General features: G+C 40.5%; 1 protein-coding gene across 3 annotated transcripts in view; it reads left to right on the forward strand.

The window, feature by feature from the left end:
• Positions 1–21,998, forward strand: part of DOCK2 (dedicator of cytokinesis 2) — a 495,629-nt gene that overhangs the window by 427,353 nt on the left and 46,278 nt on the right. For all 3 annotated transcript variants that reach the window (XM_037906215.2, XM_043520976.1, XM_043520978.1), the window contains 5 exons: positions 7,391–7,476; positions 14,852–15,008; positions 17,105–17,145; positions 18,457–18,547; positions 19,650–19,769. In XM_037906215.2, the coding sequence (XP_037762143.1) occupies positions 7,391–7,476; positions 14,852–15,008; positions 17,105–17,145; positions 18,457–18,547; positions 19,650–19,769 (495 nt within the window). The remainder of the gene's footprint in view (positions 1–7,390; positions 7,477–14,851; positions 15,009–17,104; positions 17,146–18,456; positions 18,548–19,649; positions 19,770–21,998) is intronic.

A 21,998-nucleotide genomic window follows, 5' to 3' on the forward strand; every position in this document is an offset into this window, starting at 1 on the left:
TTCATGTTTCCGTGTCGTCATTTAAATCCTTCACTTATGGCAGCCATCTGTGGACATATTCTAAAACTACTTTTCTTTCCTGACAGTTACCAAAAAAGAAAAACTAACAGTGCTACTAATGACGACACAATAATGTTATACCAATAAAATAAAAACCCGCAGGATCTTATTAAAGGGGAAAAGGCAAAATGCCACATCTATTGTGAATACAGAAAGAATCATAGTAAGCAGTTATAGCTATAACATTCCATTCAATTTCATATTTATTCACACATTCATTCATACACACACACACAGGTTCTGCAAGGTTGTTATCATAGTTACCAGCCTCAGAGTTGCTCATGCCAAGCCACTGGCCAGGTGACCTGGACGTGAGGAGGGAGCAGGGCCTTGTCAGATGCTCATCTGATGCTCCTGGAAGTTGGTTTGCAGAATCAGACCCCAAAGTTCTCACTTTCTAGAGTCCATTTTTATAGGAATTTCTTCCTATGCCAGTCTATGAGAATTGCTTCATCATGCTGTTGCTGAATCAATCAGCAGATAGCACATTCCTGACGGCTCCGTGCTGCCAGATGTTATCTTGTTCTTTGGTTCTCCCATTCTTGAGATTGTTGGGTGGATTCCAGTTTGCCCTCCGGGGGTCCTCTGGTTATTTCCATTTTACGCCCTCTTCAGTCGATGGACACTGGATTCTTAGGCTGGCACTTCCCTGATCAGTTATTATCCACACCAAGCATCCATCCACATACATCCTCTCTCTCTATTTTAATCACAATTGTTAACAAAGCGAGATGAATACAACAAAAGGGCTCTGGGTGCTGTTTCTGTTGTTGCAGAGTATTGCTTTGAGTCTCTCTCTGTGTGAAGAGTTGTTGTTACAAAGAATTGCTTTGAGAACAGTCTCTGTCTTAGAATGTACTAACACAATTAGCAGCTTGCCAGTTTCACACGTAGAGGGAGAGAAACAGTACCAAAAACCAAGAGACCTCTTAATTAGTAATACCCTGGAATTTAAACTATGGGGAATCAAACTCATTTGTGATTTTAATACAGAACTTCTTTAATATGATCCAACATAATAGCTCTCACTAATGAAGTGTACTTGCAGGACTAGAAGATGGATATTTACTCATAGCCAGGCTATAGAAGTCATGTATCTTTCCTAGCGAATAGCTGGAGAAGGTCACTAAGTAAATGAATGGAAGTGGTTTCAGCAAGCTCCCCATGCTCAGGACTCGGTTCCTGAAATCTTAATAGGCCCAAGGATTTAAAGGAAATAGAACTGCCTCATTATCAATACTAAAGAGCATTTCAATTTATAACCCATCCAAAAGTAGCATGACACTTCATACTCAAATCCACCTAAGCAAAGCACAGGCTGCAGACACTATGTGGCTGGTATTAAAGTCTGCTCAAGTCTTTGAGGCTTTTTATTTCACTAGAAAAATACAGCAAGAAGTTTTAAAGCCAAATTGGATCCTGTTACAAGAAGGTATCACTCCACTGAAGTCGGTGGAGATACGTCATGATGTACTAGGGCTGAATTTGGCACTTAAACTTTAGGATTCAAAGGCTTCTCCTATGAATGTTGGCCAGCATCTTTTATTTATTTCAGTTCAAGCAACCAACTGCTTTTGCAGCTGGTGACAAGCTGCCAGTGCATGCAGTTAGTGTTGTTAGAGAGGAAAGAAAAGGACTAAGACTCATGAGGGCTGAAGAAATCATTTTTAGTAGTTTCTTTTTCCCAATTCTTGGTTTTCTTTCTGGATCAAGCAACTGTGGAATTATCACCTCCTCTTTAGAAAAGAAATCCATTTCTTATCAACTGCTCGGTACATACAAGGGAGGATTTTATTGGTTGATGATTTGTCCTAGATAGTGGCTGAGCTTATGCTGCCCTCACACTTCTGCACATTACTGTGGCAAACAGTCAAAAGGGGAAATTTTGATAGTCTACAGGTCACAGCTCTACCGAGTGGCTCAGAATGCCACCCACCCACCTCAAGAGGTGGGAAACTTGATGGGGCTGGCAGTGATTGGGACAGACACAGCTGAACGAAAGAGGAGAACGCTCTGAGAGAATGAAGGGTTGCCCCTCCCCTGCTGAGTTTCTAGCCACTCATTGGCTAGCTTGAGGAGGATAGGAGCTGATTGGTCCATCACACACCCTAGCCTAAATCATGTGGAGCCGCTCTTTGCTCCATTCCAGCAGCCCCACCTCCCCAACCTGTACTGGTAGCTTTGGAGCTGTGTTTTGTGGAGGCTGCGAGTCTGACCAATCACCTGTTTTGGGGTTAACTAGGAATTATTTCTTCCCATTGAGGCTAAATTAACAGAGGCCTGGGCAGTTTTTTGCCTTCCCTGCAGCATCCTGGTGGCGTTAAGTTAAATAGGAATAGGATTTAATAATTAACAATAGTAAGCAGGTTAGTTTGTCGCAGTTTGCTACCAGTCTCCAGTGCAGTTAAAGGGAACAATCCCTGGAAGAAAAAGACCCAGAATTTTACTGAGGGGACTTGTATTCCTGGGATAGGTGAAGACTATGTGGCCTTCACAGGCTAAGGTCCCCTCTTTTAGTACCTCCATCCCTCTTGTGGGAGGGTGGGTGCTTTGACTCAGATGAGCGAGTGGAGTCTGCAGGGTAAGCTGAGGAGAGTCTGTCCTGAGTTATATGGTAGAAGCCCTGTAACCCCCTTCCACTGGAATCACTTACTCTCCTGATAGGTGAGAATATGGGTACCAGGGTGGGTATCCCCCTGCCCCTGTGTTAAGTTAAGTAAAGTTGTGGCCTGCCACTTCAAACCCAGTGATGGATTTCTCCTCATTCAATGCCGTTTTCACATCAAATGCAACCCACATCTATTTAACCTTGTCTCTTGTTCTGTGCATCTCTTGCACACACAGCAATCCTGTACTTTGGTTATCCTCCAATTTGCCTGTGCCTGAAACGATGGAACTCTGCTACTTCCCACTTCTCAATATCTCTGTCATACACAATGCAGAAGGCAGTTCTTTTTATCAGAATGAATTATTTAAAATTGCCTTATGCTCTGACATTAGGTGAATATTTATTACTCCACTGACCCAGTTTGGAGCTGCTGGTACTCTGATTACAATAAACGGTGATGGAAACAGGAGCACCAAAATGTATGGCGGTTCTAGCATTAGGTACTAAACTATTACTGGGGCACACAGCACACAGTTCATCACCCCTAACCTGCCAAAACTGTTTATGGCCTCTTCAGCAAGAAGTGCTCCTATTTCATTTAGGAGTGATGCACAAGAAATTAAAAAAGAAAGCAGAGGTAAGGATCCTCCTTTTCCTTCTGCCCAAAACAGGAAATAGATTTTCAGTCCATTTTGTCCAACATTGACTTAATTCTTACAGTTGCGGAGAGCCTTAGCTCATAAGAATGCTTTATGTGTGAGCCCCATCTGAAATTTTCCTTATAGCTGTGTCACATATATTAGCTGCATCAGTTTAGAAGCCTTTCACAATCCTCTAAGTATGCCACAGTGTTAAAAATAATAACAACAACAAAATACGTACTGCAAAGTTGAGTTAGAATGATAGGTTGTTATAATGAAGTCTTATGTTCAATTCTGCAGCAGTTGCTAAATGCTATGTTATGGTTTTCCATAAATGTAGATGTACACATGCTGGCAAAGTGGCATTCAGAAAAGAGATCTTGAGGGCTGTTAACCCTGCAGACATATCCCATAGTTAACTCATTGAGCACCTAGTCAAAAATAGAAAAACACCTTTCCCTTCCCCCCTTCTTCCCCTGTTCTTTTATATGTAGTTTGAACAGTTCTAATTTCTCATTCCCTCATCTTTAGAGCTCCATAATATTTTCTAGCACCATGGCATACTTAGATGATTTTGAAGTGTTTCCCGAAATGATCAATACCGTATTGAGCTGATGGAAATGTTAGTAATTTTCTCCTTAATGAGTGCATCTTTATCAACATCGATCCATTCTTTACTTCTTAAACTCAGACCTGAAGTAGAAAACTTGAATCACAAAATTTCCTTTTTATATGCCTCGGAAAGGGATGTAGTAGCCCACACCTATTGTTCTAGATCAGTGGTTCTCAAACTTCATTGCACCACAACCCCCTTCTGACAACAAAAATTATTACACAACACCAGGAGGGGGGACTGAAGCCTGAGCCTGCCTGAGCCCCAGTGCCACAAGTGGAGCGGGGGCAAAGCCCAATGGTTTCAGGGCTCTCCCCAGAACCCTGCGACCCAGGGCTCAAGCCCTCAGGCTTCAGCTTCAGCCCCGGGCGGGGGCTTGGGCTTTGGCCCCAGGCCCCAGCAAGTTTAAGCCAGCCCTGGTGACCTCATTAAAATGGGATCACAACCCACTTTGGGGTCCCAACCCACAGCTTGAGAACAATTGTTCTAGATCAAAATAATTATTCCAGTACTACTTAGGAGTCACATATGGGTATTGAGCGAGCTCTGCTCAGTAACGGAAATCTGAGAAACTCTACAGTGAGTAGCTCAACCCTAAAAGCAACCAGTTCAACATTTGTCTGTTAAATTAAAGCTGTGAATCTCAATACCACATGGATTTTTCTCCCACAGCTTTGAAGGACACATCTCAGTATGTTATATGGGGACTTCCTACAAATTATATAGCTTATAAGTGTGTTCCTCTTCTGAGGAACACCTAATTGGAACTATTGTACTAATTGCAGTATTTTGGCTATAGGTGGCAAAGCAGTTTGATTGGCATAATTATCATTTCATACTCTGAAAGAATTCTGTTGGTCTTTGACGTCAGTTGGCCCTATTTAGCCGAGTCCCAAGAGAGAAGCAACGGTTGTCTTGTTTTCAGGAGGAGCATGATGAATGTGTGAACCTTAATTGTTAATTAAATAGCAGACTGATATCAGAATCTTCTGACTGGAGAATTTTTAACCTGACACACTGAAAGACAAAATGTACAATGAAGTGTCTCCATATAGGATGTGGATTTGCCTGGAACTGAAGGAATTGTCATATATATAAAATCTCTCTCCAAAGTAGCAACATGGGATTCCCGATCCTTCCCAGTGCTGTAATGGCTGAATCTATGGTAGATCTTAGGCTAGCTCCATCACCCAAGACTGGCAGTATTGGAGAGGATTACACTTAGTACCTAGGGAGCAGGGATGCATTGTGTTGCAATTTACTGACCACCTCAGATCAACATGGTATGGATTGTCTCTAGACTGGGCAGCCTCAAGCTTTCTTCGGCTAAAGGGAGAGCCCTAGACCCAGATCCAGCAAAGCACTTAAGCACATGCTTAACTCTGAAGTAAGTAGGACTATTCATGTGCTTAAATTGTTTGCTGCATTGGGGCCAGTGTGTATAAAGCAGCACTGTATACTTGGAGCATATCATATGCATATCTATACAGAATACCACATATTTATTTCCATTATTTTTGTCTCAGCTGTCTAATATTTCTTTTTTAGACCCAAGCAACCTAATACAAAGAACTTGATGGCTCACCAAGCTAAATGCTTTTTAATACAATGAATAACTAATCTGTGGAACTCATTGCCACAAGGTATTATTGAGGCAAAATGTTGATCTGCATAATGAGAACATCCACAGTTAAATTAGATAGGATTAAAAATTTACCATAAACCTCTAATCTTCTGACAAAGCAAAGAGACTACTTATACAACGATACCACCTTCAAAGTTTGTTTTTTTTTCTGGTTAGATGTTATAATTACTTGGATGAAAAATAACAAAGAAAACCAAGGAGTTGCAAGATGAATTTGAGATTCAACCAGTGACGCTTCCCCTCCAAAGTCTGTATGAATATGGAGGCATAGTGAAAGGAGACACAGAAACAAGTTTTGGATGATATATAAAACTGCGGCCCTCAGTACTTATCTTTAAAGAGGCCCCATTATGTGTTGCACACAAGTATATCTGGGGCCTCCATTATCTGGCTGAATGTAGCAGTAGTATTACAATGTATAGTATGTTCTTCTGTCTTAATTCTCCCTTATAGTTTCAACTGTATACATATTTTCTATATACTCTGGGGAAAACAAATAGTGCTCTGTTTGGTTTCAGACTAACAGCCATGTTAGTCTGTATTTGCAAAAAGAAAAGGAGTACTTGTGGCACCTTAGAGACTAACCAATTTATTTGAGCATAAGCTTTCGTGAGCTACAGTTCACTTCATCGGATGCTGTAGCTCACGAAAGCTTATGCTCAAATAAATTGGTTAGTCTCTAAGGTGCCACAAGTACTCCTTTCCTTAGTGCTCTGTTTGTGTGTGTGTCGCAGAAAGACTGCTGCTTTTATACGCCTCAGAGATCTTTGTATATGTTGAGTGAGGTGATCCTTGTACAGAGCAGGCACCTTTTAAACAGTTGCCATTTACCTTTTTACCATTCTAAGGAAAGGGCATGCCAGGCATACCATAAACACCTTGCGTAATGGTAGGAGAAAATGTCAGCCCATTAAACATCCAGACAGTAATGGGACTTTGGGGTTCTTTGAGACAAAAGGAGTGATACTCATGTATTTAATATTTCCAAATACTCCACTTTGCAAAAGACATTTGAACTCTTTATAAGTAAGGGCCCAATCCTGCAAAGTGCTGAGCTCAAATACCATGGAAGAAAATACTTCCATTTCCTTAGTGGGTAATTGCCAAAGATATTTCTGACCTTGAAATATTCCAGAGATTTAGAGAAAAGCAAATAGCGGGTAGGTGGTGTTCAGTTTTGGGATCACTGGGCTTGGTGAATGTTTCCAGCCCGACAGTTTTATGTATAGCATGCATTATATTTCACCTGTACCTGCTTAGGTTACTTAATTAAATCTTTTGGCTGATTCCTTTCTAAGATTGCAAAGAGAGAAAACATGTCTAACTACAACAAATTTTAATTCCATTGCGCGCGCGCGCGCGCGCGCTCTCTCTCTCTTTTTTGATTATTTTTGCTATTTTATATTTTACTCATTCCTAGTAAAAATGTACAGTGGCCTGAGAGTAACCAATTGTATGAAGGCATTATATTCTATAAATTTGTTCATTCAGAGTAATCTGCAATAAAATAGCTCTGTTTCACTTTGAAGTCCTGTATCTCAAGCTAGGAAAGGGTTTGGAAACCTATAATGCAAATACTTCAAAGGTATCCTTCAGGCACTATAACAATTTGTGCTAGGGAAAAGTTATTTAAAGAGTGTTATTTCAAGAGTGTTATTTAACTGGAAATGATTCTTCCATTTAAGCCTGAAAAATGTGATGTTTTTGTCATGTCAGTTTAGGCTTTATTTGACCTGTGGATATCTTGATTTCTCTTCCATGAATTTTCTCTTCACACATGTATTGTGCATTATTCCATGTTTTGTCTTTTTCCCTCCCTCAAGTTTGAAAATGAAATAATTTTAAATTTGGACCATGAAGTGGAAGGAGGACGTGGAGATGAGCAGTACATGCAGCTGTTTGAGTCAATGTAAGTAGTGTGTTCATGAGAAAAATACCTAATGACCCATTTCCTTATCTCTTTCTACCCCCAAAACAAGTAATTTCATTGAGAAATAAATCCATTACACAGAATCCAAGTAACGGCTATATGAGACTACGAACAAAGCACAGAGTGCATCTGTTTTAGTAAAACTTAAATGGTTTTGCCCATTGAAATGTCAGTGGGTTAATTTTTGGTGTATTTTCCAACAGCTTAATTTCTAAGAAAATATAGGTAGTTGACCACTAAAAGAGATAATTGTTCCTGTTTAACTCAAACGGATCAGCATACCCTTGATCAAGGATATTCAGGAATCTCATGGGTGGTGTTTTTTTTTCTTTTTTAGTTTTTTTGCATTCCCTTTCCTGTATTTATTTCACATTGTATATTTTATCTTTGACAAGGCATTCATGCCTGATAAGAATATGGCATCTCAGGCTATCTTCTTACAGTTCTCAGTACTCATACGGGCACTGAAGGAGAGTATGCTTAGTATTTTCAACATTGTGCTGTGATTGAGAATGGCAGTGACCATAATTTCCTGCAATTTAATAAGTATAGTTCCAGTAACTCTTTATGCTTGGAAGTACCTGGCCTTTTTCTTTTGGCCATCCATATAGAAATACTATCTCAAGCTTGGGACATTTGGGGTTTCTCATTTGAGCTGCTCAAATTCTGTTTCAAACTTGCATAGAATTTGAGTCATAATTACTTTGAACTGCTCTTTCTGCAGTGCCTTGCTTTCACTACTTGAAAGGTGTTCTTGAAAGTACGTCTACTGCAAGAAGCTTCTTCCATGCATGTATTTCATATTTAATATGTTATTGTGCACTTTGTGAACTTTTTCTGAAGTCTATGTTTTGTACAATGTTTCCTTAGAAGCAGGAGCTCATTTTGCAAGTCAGCTTCCAATCCATGTGAGTTTGTATCATCTGAGAACTTGGCCTCTGTTAATCTCAGTACTGGTTCTCCATTGACAACTTTTTTTCCCCCAAACACTTCTCATTTAGTGATCAACCTAGTACATCCTATATTCTCTCCAAGCAGCATTCTGAATAAAACGCTTAATTCTGATGAATTTGCTAGGATATTGTAACGTGCCCCTAGATCTCTGTGAGGCTTTCTTGTTTGGGGATTTTTCCATTACTATGCGGGGGTCCCACAGAACTCCATTGTGTCTTCTATGTAACTAAGCATGTTCATCATTTGTTTGTGTTCAATTTAGGGCTCTCATTTTGCATAGCTTTTCTCGTGGTGTTGATTATTTTCTCTATATGTCCGATCATCAACAGTTACTGCCACCACATGCAGATTAACAAAGATCTGAGGCAATATTAAAAGGAAGTAGTTTAAACTTGTATATATCACAGCAGGCTTTGAGAAAGAAGAGGTTTTGCTTTTTCTCTACAGAGCTGGACTTCCCAACATTAAAATACTTATGCATTTTGAAGTGTGCTGAAACTGACAACTTCAGTATGTAGGTCTGTTACCTAATGGTCAATAGTCTCACCTGGAAGCTGAGTTTTTTTTGTAAAGAAAAGAAGCATTTCCCAAGTGATTTTCTTGTGAACACCCAAAGTATTCTTGACATGTGGAATGACTTTGTCTAGCAGTTTGCAATCCCCTTCATGACCCCACTGTAGAACTATGCCCCTGGATTTACTGCAAGGCTGATTTTCCTCCATTATTACTTTTTCCAGAAAAATTTGTAAGGGTTTCAATGACCTCACTGTTATGGACCCTTCCAGTCTGAGCAATTCATGTGGCTTCCTTTGTGCTGTTTAGACAAAGGTTTGGCTTTATTCTGACAGCAGGTGTGATATGTAATAATGTTAGCAATAGACTGATTTTTATTTCCTGGCCCCAATGTCATGAGATGGGTCAGAGTTACAAAAAGGTTTTATCCTTACATATGGTAGGGGTCAGTATCCACAGCTGGTATGTCGGTGTGACTTGGCTGTCCATCATGATTCCTTATATCCAAAAAAGGCAAGAGGAGAGAATTAGTAATGGAGGTTTGATGTCCACTCTGACGCCACATTCCAAACTCAGCAATGTAATGTGCTTAATAATTAGAGATGAATTGTTCATAGGGCATCAGGTGAGGAAGGGAAAAGATGGCTATGAAAAACTCACAAATTAAAAAAAAAGAAAAGGAGTACTTGTGGCACTTAGAGACTAACCAATTTATTTGAGCATAAGCTTTCGTGAGCTACAGCTCACTTCATCAGATGCATTCCTATGCATCCGATGAAGACTAACACGACTGCTACTCTGAAACCTGTCACAAATAAAAGATAGTAAAATCTGTGTGTTTACATAGAATTTTTAATCTGGGGATTTCAACACAGTTTACCCATCTGAAAAAGAGGAAGGAGAACAATGTGATATCCACGGTAAGTGACTTGCCCAAGTAAGATGAGTTCATAGTAGCAAAGGATAGTATTGGAGAATCCTGACTTTTAGTTGCCTCATTCAATCACTAGCTGACACTCTCTCCCATATTTTGGAAAACTCCAGGAAAGGAACTCGTTATTGAAATAACTGATTTCAATGATTAAGAGCAATCATTTTTCTTTTAAATTAAAAGAATTACTTTACTTTTTTTTGTTTAAGCACACCTATAAAATACTTCTGAAAAGCTTTTGAAAGTCCTCTTTAGAAAGAATTCCATATTCTACAAATGTTGTTAAATAATAACACTTTGAAAAGTATTTAATAAAAATATAAATTTCAAAGGAGCTTTCTTAGTTCCAGTATATAACTCATACATTTATGCTTTATACCACATTCAGAGCTTGGAAACCCTCACTATAATTACTACAGTAGACTACAGAGTAGCAGCCGTGTTAGTCTGTATTCGCAAAAAGAAAAGGAGTACTTGTGGCACCTTAGAGACTAACACATTTATTTGAGCATAAGCTTTCGTGAGCTACAGTTCACTTCATCGGATGCATTCAGTGGAAAATACAGTGGGGAGATTTATATACATAGAGAACATGAAAAAATGGGTGTTACCATACACACTGTAACGAGAGTGATCACTTAAGATGAGCTATTACTAGCGGAGGTGGGGGGGACCTTTTGTAGTGATAATCAAGGTGAGCCATTTCCAGCAGTTGACAAGAATGTCTGAGGAACAGTGCGGGGTGGGGGGGAATAAACATGGGGAAATAGTTTTACTTTGTGTCATGACCCATTAGGTGCCACAAGTACTCCTTTTCTTTTTGCGAATACAGACTAACATGGCTGCTACTCTGAGACCTAAAAGTTGCAATTCTTCAACAAAAAAACTTCAAAAACAGACTCCAACGAGAGACTGCTGAATTGGAATTAATTTGCAAACTGGATACAATTAACTTAGGCTTAAATAAAGACGGGGAGTGGATGGGTCATTACACAAAGTAAAATTATTTCCCCATGTTTATTCCCCCCCGCATCCCACACTGTTCCTGAGATGTTCTTGTCAACTGCTGGAAATGGCCCACCTTGATTATCACTACAAAAGCCCCCCCCCCCGCTCTCCTGCTGTAATAGCTCACCTTAAGTGATCACTCTCTTTACAGTGTGTATGGTAATACCCATTGTTTCATGTTCTCTATGTATATAAATCTCCCCACTGTATTTTCCACTGAATGCATCCGATGAAGTGAGCTGTAGCTCACGAAAGCTTATGCTCAAATAAATTTGTTAGTCTCTAAGGTGCCACAAGTACTCCTTTTCTTTTTACAATAGACTAGTCATTCTCAAGGGCAAAAATTTTTAGAAAGAGATGAATGTTTCTGTGGAGATATAATAGATAGAAGTGACTAGATTAACTGATATTTTGGGTTTTGATAATATATAGATTCCTAGAAAATGACAGAGCATTAAAATATTTCAGCAGGACATTTTTCAAAGTGCTGCAAGTATTTTATGATCTGGCTGAATTTCAGGATTAAACTCACCAGGTTACAGAGTTTTGTCCAAGTCTTTTGCCTGAGATTTGGGATAGGCCAAGATAATTTGGAGGAGAGGAAAGTGATCAGGAACAGTCAACATGGATTCACCAAAAGCAAGTGATGCCTGACCAATCTGATTGCCTTCTATGATGAGATAACTGGCTCTGTGGATATGAGGAAAGCGGTGGATGTGGTATATCTTGACTTTAGCAAAGCTTTTGATATGGGCTCTCAAAGTATTCTTGCCAGCAAGTTAAAAAGTATGGACTATATGGTGGATAGAAAGCTGGCTAGATTGTCAGGCTCAACGGGTAGTGATCAACAGCTTGATGTCTAGTTGGCAGCCTTATCAAGCGGAGTGCCCCAGGGGTTGGACCTGGGGCCTGTTTTGTTCAACATCTTATTTAATGATCTGGATGATGGGATGGATTGCACCCCCAGCAAGTCGGTGGATGACACTAAGCTGCCGGGAGAGGTAGTTACGCTGGAGGGTAGGGATAGGGTCCAGAGTGACCTAGACAGATTGGAGGATTGGGCCAGAAGAAATCTGATGAGGTTCAACAAGGACAAGTGTAGAGTCCTGCACTTAGGATGGAAGAATCCCATGCACTGCTACAGGCTGAGGACCGACTAGCTAAGCAGCAGTTCTGCAGAAAAGGACCTGGGGATTACAGTGGATTAGAAGCTGGATATGAGTCAGCAGTGTGCCCTTGTTGACAAGAAGGCTAATGGCATATCGGGCTGTATTAGTAGGAGCATTGCCAGCAGATCTAGGGAAGTTATTATTCCCCTCTATTCGGCACTGGTGAGGCCACATCTGGAGTATTGCATCCAGTTTTGGAGCCCCCGCTACAGAAGGGATGTGGACAAATTGGAGAGCGGAGGGCATTGAAAATGATCAAGGGGCTGGGGCACACGACTTACGAGGAGAGGCTGAGGGAACTGGCTTGTTTAGTCTGTAAAAGAGAAGCGTTAGGGGGACTTTGATAGCAGCCTTCAACTACCTGAAGGGGGGTTCCAAAGAGGATGGACCTCAGCTATTCTTAGTGGTGGCAGATGACAGAACAAGAAGCAATGGTCTCAAGTTGCAGTGCGGGAGGTCTAGGTTGGATATTAGGAAACACTATTTTACTAGGAGGGTGGTGAAGCACTGGAATGGGTTACCTAGGGAGGTGGTGGAATCTCCTTCCTTAGAGGTTTTTAAGGCCTGGCTTGACAAAGCCCTGGCTGCGATGATTTAGTTGGGGATTGGTCCTGTTTTGAGCAGGGGGTTGGACTAGATGACCTCCTGAGGTCTCTTCCAACCCTAATCTTCTATGATTCTATGAATTTGGGAATGTGAACCAAAGTTTGCCATAAAGATTCCTTGGAACTTTGTGCAATCTAAAGGCAGAGGGTTGCACACAAATCTAGTGGTATTAGTTTTCCCAGAACTCAGTGCAGCCAGCCAGGTGCATTTATTACCTAACCAATAAGACGACGACGTTCCAATAAGACCATGTTGTTTCAAACTTCAGTATTTTTTTACCTCTGGGATGGCAAACAGTAGAAACATACTTATTCATCACATGATTTTTCCAGCATTTATGATCTAGGAGTAACATCCGTAACCCATATTTATTACACTGTGGGTTATATGATAAAATCAATTCATGCTTTGAGAGTAAGATTTAGTGAGCATAATTTTGCTTTCTGTTTCACCAGTGTAAATCCAGGGTCACTTGAAGGAGTAAATGCTGGCTAAGTGCAGAATTTGGACAACTATCAAAATCCTCTATTTAGGAAGCTTCCGAGCATATTTTTATCAAATCTAGAATTTAAAAGCTGAACTATACTCATCCCTTCATCTGAGTAAGAGCCCACTTCTTCCATCACTCACACAGCATGCAATTTACTTTTTCTTAGGCGTGAAAAAATTGAGCTGAGTTTTGATCTTGAAATGGCAATCAGTTGTGAGATGCACACTTTAGATGAAAAGTACCATTCTGTTGTTCAAACAGTGGTGCCCTGTAGTGTTTGCTTTCCACTGACATAAAGCATTGTAGAAGAGAGAATGGAGGGCATGCTGGGTTCTGTCCATTTTTGAACTTAAGAAAATATCAGAAATAAACATTTTAAAACAAAATAGCTGAAAATCCCTACTCTCTTACCTATCAGGAAGTGACTTCAGGGTTGTCTTTTTTTAGTGATGACCACTGTACATAGTGTCCTTTGGTAATGAAATAAAGTGCATAAACCCCACAGCCTTTTGACAGTGAAGTAAGTATTTAGATTGGAGAAAAAAAGACTTGAGATCTTCGGCCCTCTCTTAAAACACATTTTTTAAAATTTGAACTGCAAAATGAACCCCCAGCTGTCCTATGCCAAAGACAAAACTAAAGTCAGAACACAGTGTGAACTATCCAACTTGTATTTCTCTCTTTCTTATATACAGACATATCCTCATGAGACCATTAAGCAGGAACTGTCTCAGGTTACGTCTACACTGCAATAAAAACCTGTGGCACTGAGGCTCTCATGATTCCGGGCTAAAAATTGTGGTATTCATGTTCAGACATGGGCTGGCGCCTGGCTTCGGACGCCTTCCACCCTAGCAGGGTTTCAGATTCCAGGCTCCAGCCTGAGTCCAAACAGGTACACTGCAATTTTTAGTCCCCTAGCCTGAACCCCACAAGACAGACCATGCTGTGGCCATACTGCAGGTCTTTTACTGCAGTGTAGAAGTACCCTCAGAATGTAGTATATAAACATTTTGTGTGTGTGCACCTGCGCATCACTCCTTTATAAGGGTTTAGTCTCATGTTACCTCCTATCACGTATGCTTGCTGGAAAAAAATGTTTTGTTTTACTTCATCCCCAAAAGTTTGTGTATTTATGAAATCCAAAATAAGGTGTACTTCTATAGTCCTCATGGATTATGTTACACGCCTGTAAAATGTCCTCGTGGAGCACAGGATAGAGCTGGAATTCTGGTTTGGTGTCTAAACTCACCCAACCAGCTGATGGTGGTGTGGGTGACGCTATTCTCGACTGCCACAACATCCCTCAGCAATCCTCTCTGGCTGATGTCAGGACTCACGTAGAGGGAGGGTTTCTGTAATGCATTGACCTTTTCAAATAGTAAAGGGGAATGGAAATAATGGGACCCCGGCAAAGCACATATGTGCACACCCTCGAAATTGTAATTGTAGACAAGTGAACATTCCATACTTTGTTTGTTTGGACTTGCTCCCCAGCCAACTTTTAGATGTGTAGATTATCAAATCACAAAGGAAATCTCAAATACACTCTATGCCTGTTTTATGATCAATACTGTAATATAGTTATCATCGTTGTAATATAGCGTTTGCCCCAAAGCATCTCAGCTCAGGGTGCACCTGTTATAACATCACCGTAAAGCAGTTTTCTCTCTTTGTTTGCAGACTCGTGGAATGTTCTTCAGAGTATCGGGACATTTCCAAGACAGTGGAAAATTTTGTAAACCTAGTAAAAGGCCTTTTGGAAAAGCTGCTGGATTACCGAACAGTGATGAACGATGAGAGCAAGGACAACCGCATGAGCTGCACTGTCAACTTATTGGTATGTGCCTCCTTTCAAAATAAATTATAAAATTGGAGAAGGGGTTCAAAAATCTACTCACCACTGGTGAGTGTAAAGCTTGCCCAGGGAAATGAGTGACTTAAGACATCAAATTATGCAGAGTGGAAGATTTCAGTTTTAAAAATATGTTCTACCTTTATGTTGTGGGAAGAGCCTTCCAAATCTGAACTGATGCAGTGTTGTTTTCCTGAGTCTGGAGACAGCTCAGTGCCACTGCTGCTGCTCATAACTTTGCCAGGCAGCAGCAAAATGAAATTCATGCTACTCTGGCCTGTCTAGAAATATTAGTGAAACTCATACAATGCTACTCTTGCTGCTGCATGGCAAAACTCTGAGCAGCAGCAAGAGGAGGCACTGGAGTTATTCACATGAAGGAAAAATCCACATACACACTCAACCCTCCCACCCTCTCCCATCCAGGCTAGGGAACAGATCAAATATCAGAGAACACTTTCGTCTGACCTCCTCAAAGCAGCCAAGGACTGGTGGGATAGAGCTGTGAAGACCCACCCCTGTTTGTAGCCAGCCAAGAGGCTCTCCTTTCTCAGCATCTAACATTAACTGGCTCAGGGAGAGGAGCAGGCTTGAAAGTACAGTGGGGCTGCCAATTGGAGCTAATAGCTGTGCTACAGAGGAATTTTCTCCATATGCAATCCTCTTGTAAGTCTGTGGCTACACTGTGAGGCTTTAGTGACACAGCCGTGCTGCTACAGCCATGCGGCTGAAAGGTACACAAGGTAGCTGCTGTTTCTCGGCAGGAGAGAGTTCTCCTGCTGACAAAAAACTTTTATCCCCCACGAGCAGCAGTGGCTTTGATGCAGGAGAGCATTCCTGCCAACAAAGTGTTCTTCACACTGGCACTTCCTGTTGGTAAAACTTTTGTTCATGTGTGCATTTTATTAACGCCCCTGAACGAGAAAAGTTTTGCTGACAAAGTGCCGGTGTAGACATAGCTTAAGCCACCAAATGAGTTCTCTCAGTCCTATTTCTCTGACCACATCCCTCCCGCTGGCCTCCCTGGCAAACTCTCCTCTACACCACACAACACATTGCCCTACTTTCTTAAAAAACAAAGAAATCACCCTACAAAACACGATCAACCTTAACTGAGTTAAACAAGTCAGAAATGCTGCGTTTAAATCATCAAGAGGGGAGAGAAGCCAGTAAATTGCACTGGTAGCAAGGGGCCAAGTGTCTGAGCTTGATGAAGCTTACTCATGAGAACAGTCCCACTGAAGCCTGTGACCCTGGTTCTAGGCTACATTCGCCACTCAGTCTTTTCTTTGGTATAAAGGGGTTGGATAGTAGCTGGATTCCAGGGAATTTCTCCAAAAGCCATAGGGCTGATATAATGACCTATGCCGTCCCCGCTCACCCCCCCTTCTATTGGCAATCCCCAGTGAAGGGCATAGGCAGCGAGGAAGATGCTGTGGTTGGAGTGTACAATATTCCAACTATTCTCTAACTAGTCCCTTGGGAATCATTTCTAACATGGGCATATGTTAGAGCAGTCCTAAAGGCTGCTTTAACTTACACAGGAAACCAAAGTGGCCCGCAACAGTCTCAGATGTGCAAAGCCATCTTTGCCCCCCTTCCTGAACTCTGCCTCCTTAGAGACATAGTTCAGAAGTATTTGTTAGATCTATCATTATCAGAAATCCCAAACCCCTTTTAGTAGCTAACTGGTGGAGCATGTAACATCAGTGTTTGCCTTTGGATAACCCTTTTTTCCCTTTACAAAGAAAAGAGCCATCACTAATAATTGTGATAGTGAACTGGAAGATTCTATATATGGTTGTGCTATAAAGGAACTAAAATGTTGATTGAAGCAGCCATATTATCAGGTTTTAATTGAGAATGTTTTGTAAATAATGCATACCACAAACTGTGATATTCATAATTTAAGTTTTAAAATGATAATGATAAAATGTGCCAAAATACAGAATTATGGTCTTCTTTCTGCAGTGTTTATACAATTAAAAAGAAAAGAATACTTAGCATGAGGAATTTTGTCCTGAAAAGTATTTTAATAACAGATATTGGAAACTAACACTGTAATCATTTCCCTCCTCTAGAATTTCTACAAAGATATTAACCGTGAAGGGATGTATATAAGGTATGGTAATTGCTCTATTGATTTTTATTTGAAGAGTGCAGTAATATTCCTTTTATGCACACTGTCTTCAGCATACTACATGGATTTGTGTTATGCCCTTGGTAGCTCATCATGCACAATGAGTCCATAATATCCTTAGGCTCATTTATACTTTTTAATCTATTTTTTACTTAGCTTTCAGAAAGTTGGAATCTATTGTAAATATTCATCAGCAGCACTTTATTTTCCAGAATAAAGTTTATTTGAATGAATGATTGCATTCTCTTTAATAAAGAAAATATAGTTGGATATGAAGTTGGAGGGAAATCATCATACATTTACAGAAAGACAGAGAAACCCTTTCCAGTTTTGTAGTATGTGCTCAGACTACAGCGCGTGCCAAATAAGCAGCACTACATACAATTACAAGTTGAATAATTTTCTGCTGGAGATATACACACACCAGCAAAACTTTTCTAGCATATACCTGACTTTATGTTGTCTCTAAGCTTACTTAGGGCCTTAATTTGTCCCCTTGTGCAGGGAAGATCACTACACAGGCCACACTTCCCCTCCCCGTAGGTGGCGGAGATGTGGCTGGGCCATGGTTATACCCACCTATTGTAACAATAGACCCTTGGGGCCACTGGCAGTTGGTATATAATTTAGAGCAGCCTGAAGGGACCCGTCTTGGTGATAGCCAGGTCAGGATTGGAGCAAGCCACCTGCACACCATCTCTATGCTCTTCTGTGTTGTACTGTGTTGTGCACTCCTTAACCATAGCGGAGGAACTGGATCAAATTTTTTTTTGCTTACTTTAGTCTTACCTGTGGCATTTACATGTGTAAAATGAAACAGCCACATAAAATTAGGGCAAAATAGCACAGGAGAAAACAATTAACAATTTACATAACAATGGCAGGTAGTTGGCAGCAGTCAAAAGGCAAACTATTTTTGATAATACTCCAGAGTGCACCAGGGTTTGGAAATGCTGGAAAATGTGGATCAAATGTGTTTGTTACACATCTCAGTTTTACCCGCACAAGTGCAGGCATGGCAGTTACTCTGGTAAAGGTGGCCTGATCGTTAGCCCTACTTTTTTGCAGATGCTCCACAACACAAAGGAAGCTCAGACAAATCTAATGGCCCAGACAAATGTTAGTTAATTAATAGCTTCCCCCCAAATAACCTTGAGATCTCTGAGGGTGGTTACTCCATAGCATCTTTCATTCTTTCTCTGGAGAGTTTCACTGTGGGTGCAAGCCATTCATGCATTTTGCCAGAACACTACGTATATTTTTAAACTCTGATTTTCTTCCCCTTTGTAACAGATACTTGTATAAATTGCGAGATCTTCATTTAGATTGTGAGAATTACACAGAAGCTGCATACGCCCTTCTACTCCACACCTCTCTTTTGAAGGTTAGACTACTGAATTCACATTTGAATGTATATAATGAGCTGTCACAATTTTCATATTTAGAAATGTGTGTATAATCTGTTTTAAACTATAAATCAAAGACTTGTATTAATTATTTCATTAGTAGCAGTCTAATTTCCTGGTAGTTGCAAATACTGAGACATTTAATGACAATTAGAGCATACTTCCTGAGAAGAAATACTAGATGTTCTCAGCTGATGATTTAAAATTATGTATCGGTAATTAAAAATTGTGACAAAAATAGTTTCACCAAATAATATAAAGACAGGATGTGTGACTTTTGGAGCAATTTAACCCTCCATAATTACTGCATTTTTTTCTGACCTCACTGTACTCACAATTTCCAAATTAGGGCTCGATTGGAAACCTACATATAATATTGGGCCATAATTAAATTTGCCCCTGGCAGCTACTGCAATATGGACATATTAAAATGTTCATTTTAAATGACAGGGGTCATCTTTTCAAATTTTTCCCTCTGCCTGTTTTCTTAACTAATGCTTATTTTCACTACAATCCAGTTAAGAACCTGATGTGACCAATAGAGCTGGTTGGAAACTGTAATTCTGTTCTATGGGATATTCTTTTTTTTTTTTTTAAGCTCTAAATTGGCACAAAAAGCTCAAATTTCCAGAGAAATGAAAATTCTAAAAAATTTAAATTCAGGACCATCAAAACAGTGATGTTTAAATAGTGACATTTCAATTCATTTTGTTTGACTTTTATATTATATTAATCTATATTACATATACATAATACATTAATATTTTAATATGATAGAAAATCCAAAAAAATAATTGAAATACTCTCAGAACAAAATGTTTTGACTTTTCCGCAGAGCATTTCATCAGAATAGACATGAATCTGTATTACCTGCATTTTTCAACAGAAAACTGTTCCATCCAAAAAATATTGACCAACCCTAGTTACCAACATGAAATAGTTATTCAGATGCACGTTGAAAACTTTGCATCCTTGCTGTGGCATTTCCCTACTCTCTGGATGTTAGGGAACTACAGAAGAAACTTAACATTTTTTTACTTTGCCTCCAAAAGTATGTTTTCTCTAATGTTTTTCTCACAGTGGTCAGATGAACAGTGTGCACCTCAAGTTATGCAGACAGAATTCCAGTATTCACAGACCCATCGACAGTTGAAAGAAAACTTGTATGAAAAAATTATAGAATACTTTGACAAGGGAAAGGTAACTGCTTTAACATTCTGACTGTGTTACTTCATGCAACAGTGGCCTTTAACAATCATTTTATTATACCAAAAACATCTCTTTGGCTACTGGGTAAAATCATTTTGGAAATGTGGTTCATAAGTAAAAATTTCATCTAAAAGGAGATTCAGTATAGACAGCTCCTTTTTAATAAATATGTCTTATAAATAAATATACAAAGGAAGAAGGCTAATGTTTGTAACTGACATCCAGTCTAGAAAGTCTTTTTCTTTCTTAGCTCAGGCAAAACAATGGAATAGTGTATGTTGCCCAACATAAATAAAATAATTACAGACATGCAATGAATTTTCCATTAACAAGAAACTGATATGGTTCTTATTTTTCCAACACACTGTCCTCTTCCTAAAAAAACACAGGATCTCAGAAAGACAGATGTGGTTTTAGACAAGTGGTCAACACACAAGTCATATGTAGGCCACTAAATACCTTTTTAAGGTCCTGATCCTGCACCTTTTGATGTCCAATAGTAAAGGTCCCTTTGACTCCATGATTGAACCTGTCTTGGGTGCTCCACTCACTGCTAGTCTGGCACCTCCTCTTGGTCACTCTGGGGATTAGCTCTTGGGGCAGATGCCCCCTTCCCCAGTTTACACACCATCCCTCTCTCTCTCTCTCTCGATCCAGGACCCATAGCGACCTCTTTGTGACTTAGCCCTCCAGCTAGGTCACTCAGCCTTCGCCCTTCCCAGTTACCAAAGTCTTTCAACATCTCTCTCTGCACTAGCAGTCTCCCCATTCACTGCCATGCCCTCAGTGGCTCTTAAGGGAACCCAGGACTGTCCTCTACTCTGGGTACTAGTCCAAGGGCCTTCAGCTCAGCAGTTCTGGGCTTTCCTCTCTCAGCCCTCTCTACTCCTTCCCTGGACTGCTTCCTACACTACTGGGTTCCTATCCTTCCTCTGGGTGAACAAGCTCCAAACCCTCTTCCCAGGGAGTGACTGCCCTTACCCAGAAGCAGCTATCTTGCTTTATAGGCCCCACCTGTTCCTGACCACCTGCTTACAATTAGTTCCCTGCTCCCTGCCTCCTTCTCCAGGTTCACCCTGTGGAGATAATTGGCCTACCTGGCCATCTCAACCCCTGTCAATCCTGAGTGGGGTCGACACCCCATCACAGAACCTTTGAAAACGAGAATGAGCAAAGCACTGGACAACATAAAGTAGGGAATAATTTTGCAGTGGAAAACACTGAACACAGTGACCCTGTAAGTCCTTCCTTACTCTGTCTGGTTGAAGGTCAGCTGATATATGGCAAATACCATTTCTGACCTTCAAAAGAACAGCTTCAATCCCACTTGTTGAATGATGCAGTTCACCTACAATGACCAACCGTTGCTCCTTTACTTTTTCTTGTTCCACTGTTTGTCCTGAGCTGGTACCAACTTGTTTCCCCAATGTTAGCCTTTCAGACAGGAAACTTCTAGTGTTTCTGCACTATCTCACTATTATACTGTGGCACAGACTGTGCAGTGCTATTTAACCGTTATCTAGCAGTCTGTCTATAAGCATTTGAAACAGTGGCAGTGTAACAATACCTCTCCATGCACCATAACCCTAGATACGCAATAGCTTTAATTCTTCACTTCAGCCAAGCTCTGCTTGGACAGATTGCTGCAGGCAGCTGGTTGTACCTCTCTGATTCAGGGCTGCCCAATCCAAGTGTAGGTTACAGGTGTGCAGGACTGGCCCCAATTCATGAGACTAGCAGTGACTTTTTATCAGTGGAGGATCAAATATAGCAGCGCTCTCCCTGCCATCCCATCCTGAGCATGTTCCCTCCTTTTGCTTATCTGGGCTGGGGTGAGGGGTGTATGGCGCAGAAGGCAGTGGAAAATCTTTCTGCAGAGCGGGAGTTATCCACCTGCTGTCTCCAGCGGCTTTAAAATCACTTTGTGAGGCTTACAGCAAAATGCCCTTAGCAGACTAGAAAATCTGGCTCACTATGTCCATTGAAGCATGCCTGCCTTCCTTCCAGTGTTTCTTCTTGAGACAGAAATTATGTTGTGAGGAATGAAATAAACTGCTGTCTCGTAGGCAGGCAGTGGTTTGGTCTCAAGATCATTTAGTTGAATAGGACATTTCACCTGAGCAAGGACTACTTTGGAAGCATAGATTACAGGATTGAGCCCCTACGAAGCACAATATAATGTGCATGAAGTTTGTGTCTGAGCCCTTGGAGATGCTGTTC

Source organism: Chelonia mydas, chromosome 8, assembly GCF_015237465.2.
Source record: "Chelonia mydas isolate rCheMyd1 chromosome 8, rCheMyd1.pri.v2, whole genome shotgun sequence".
NCBI classification, from domain to species: domain Eukaryota; kingdom Metazoa; phylum Chordata; order Testudines; family Cheloniidae; genus Chelonia; species Chelonia mydas.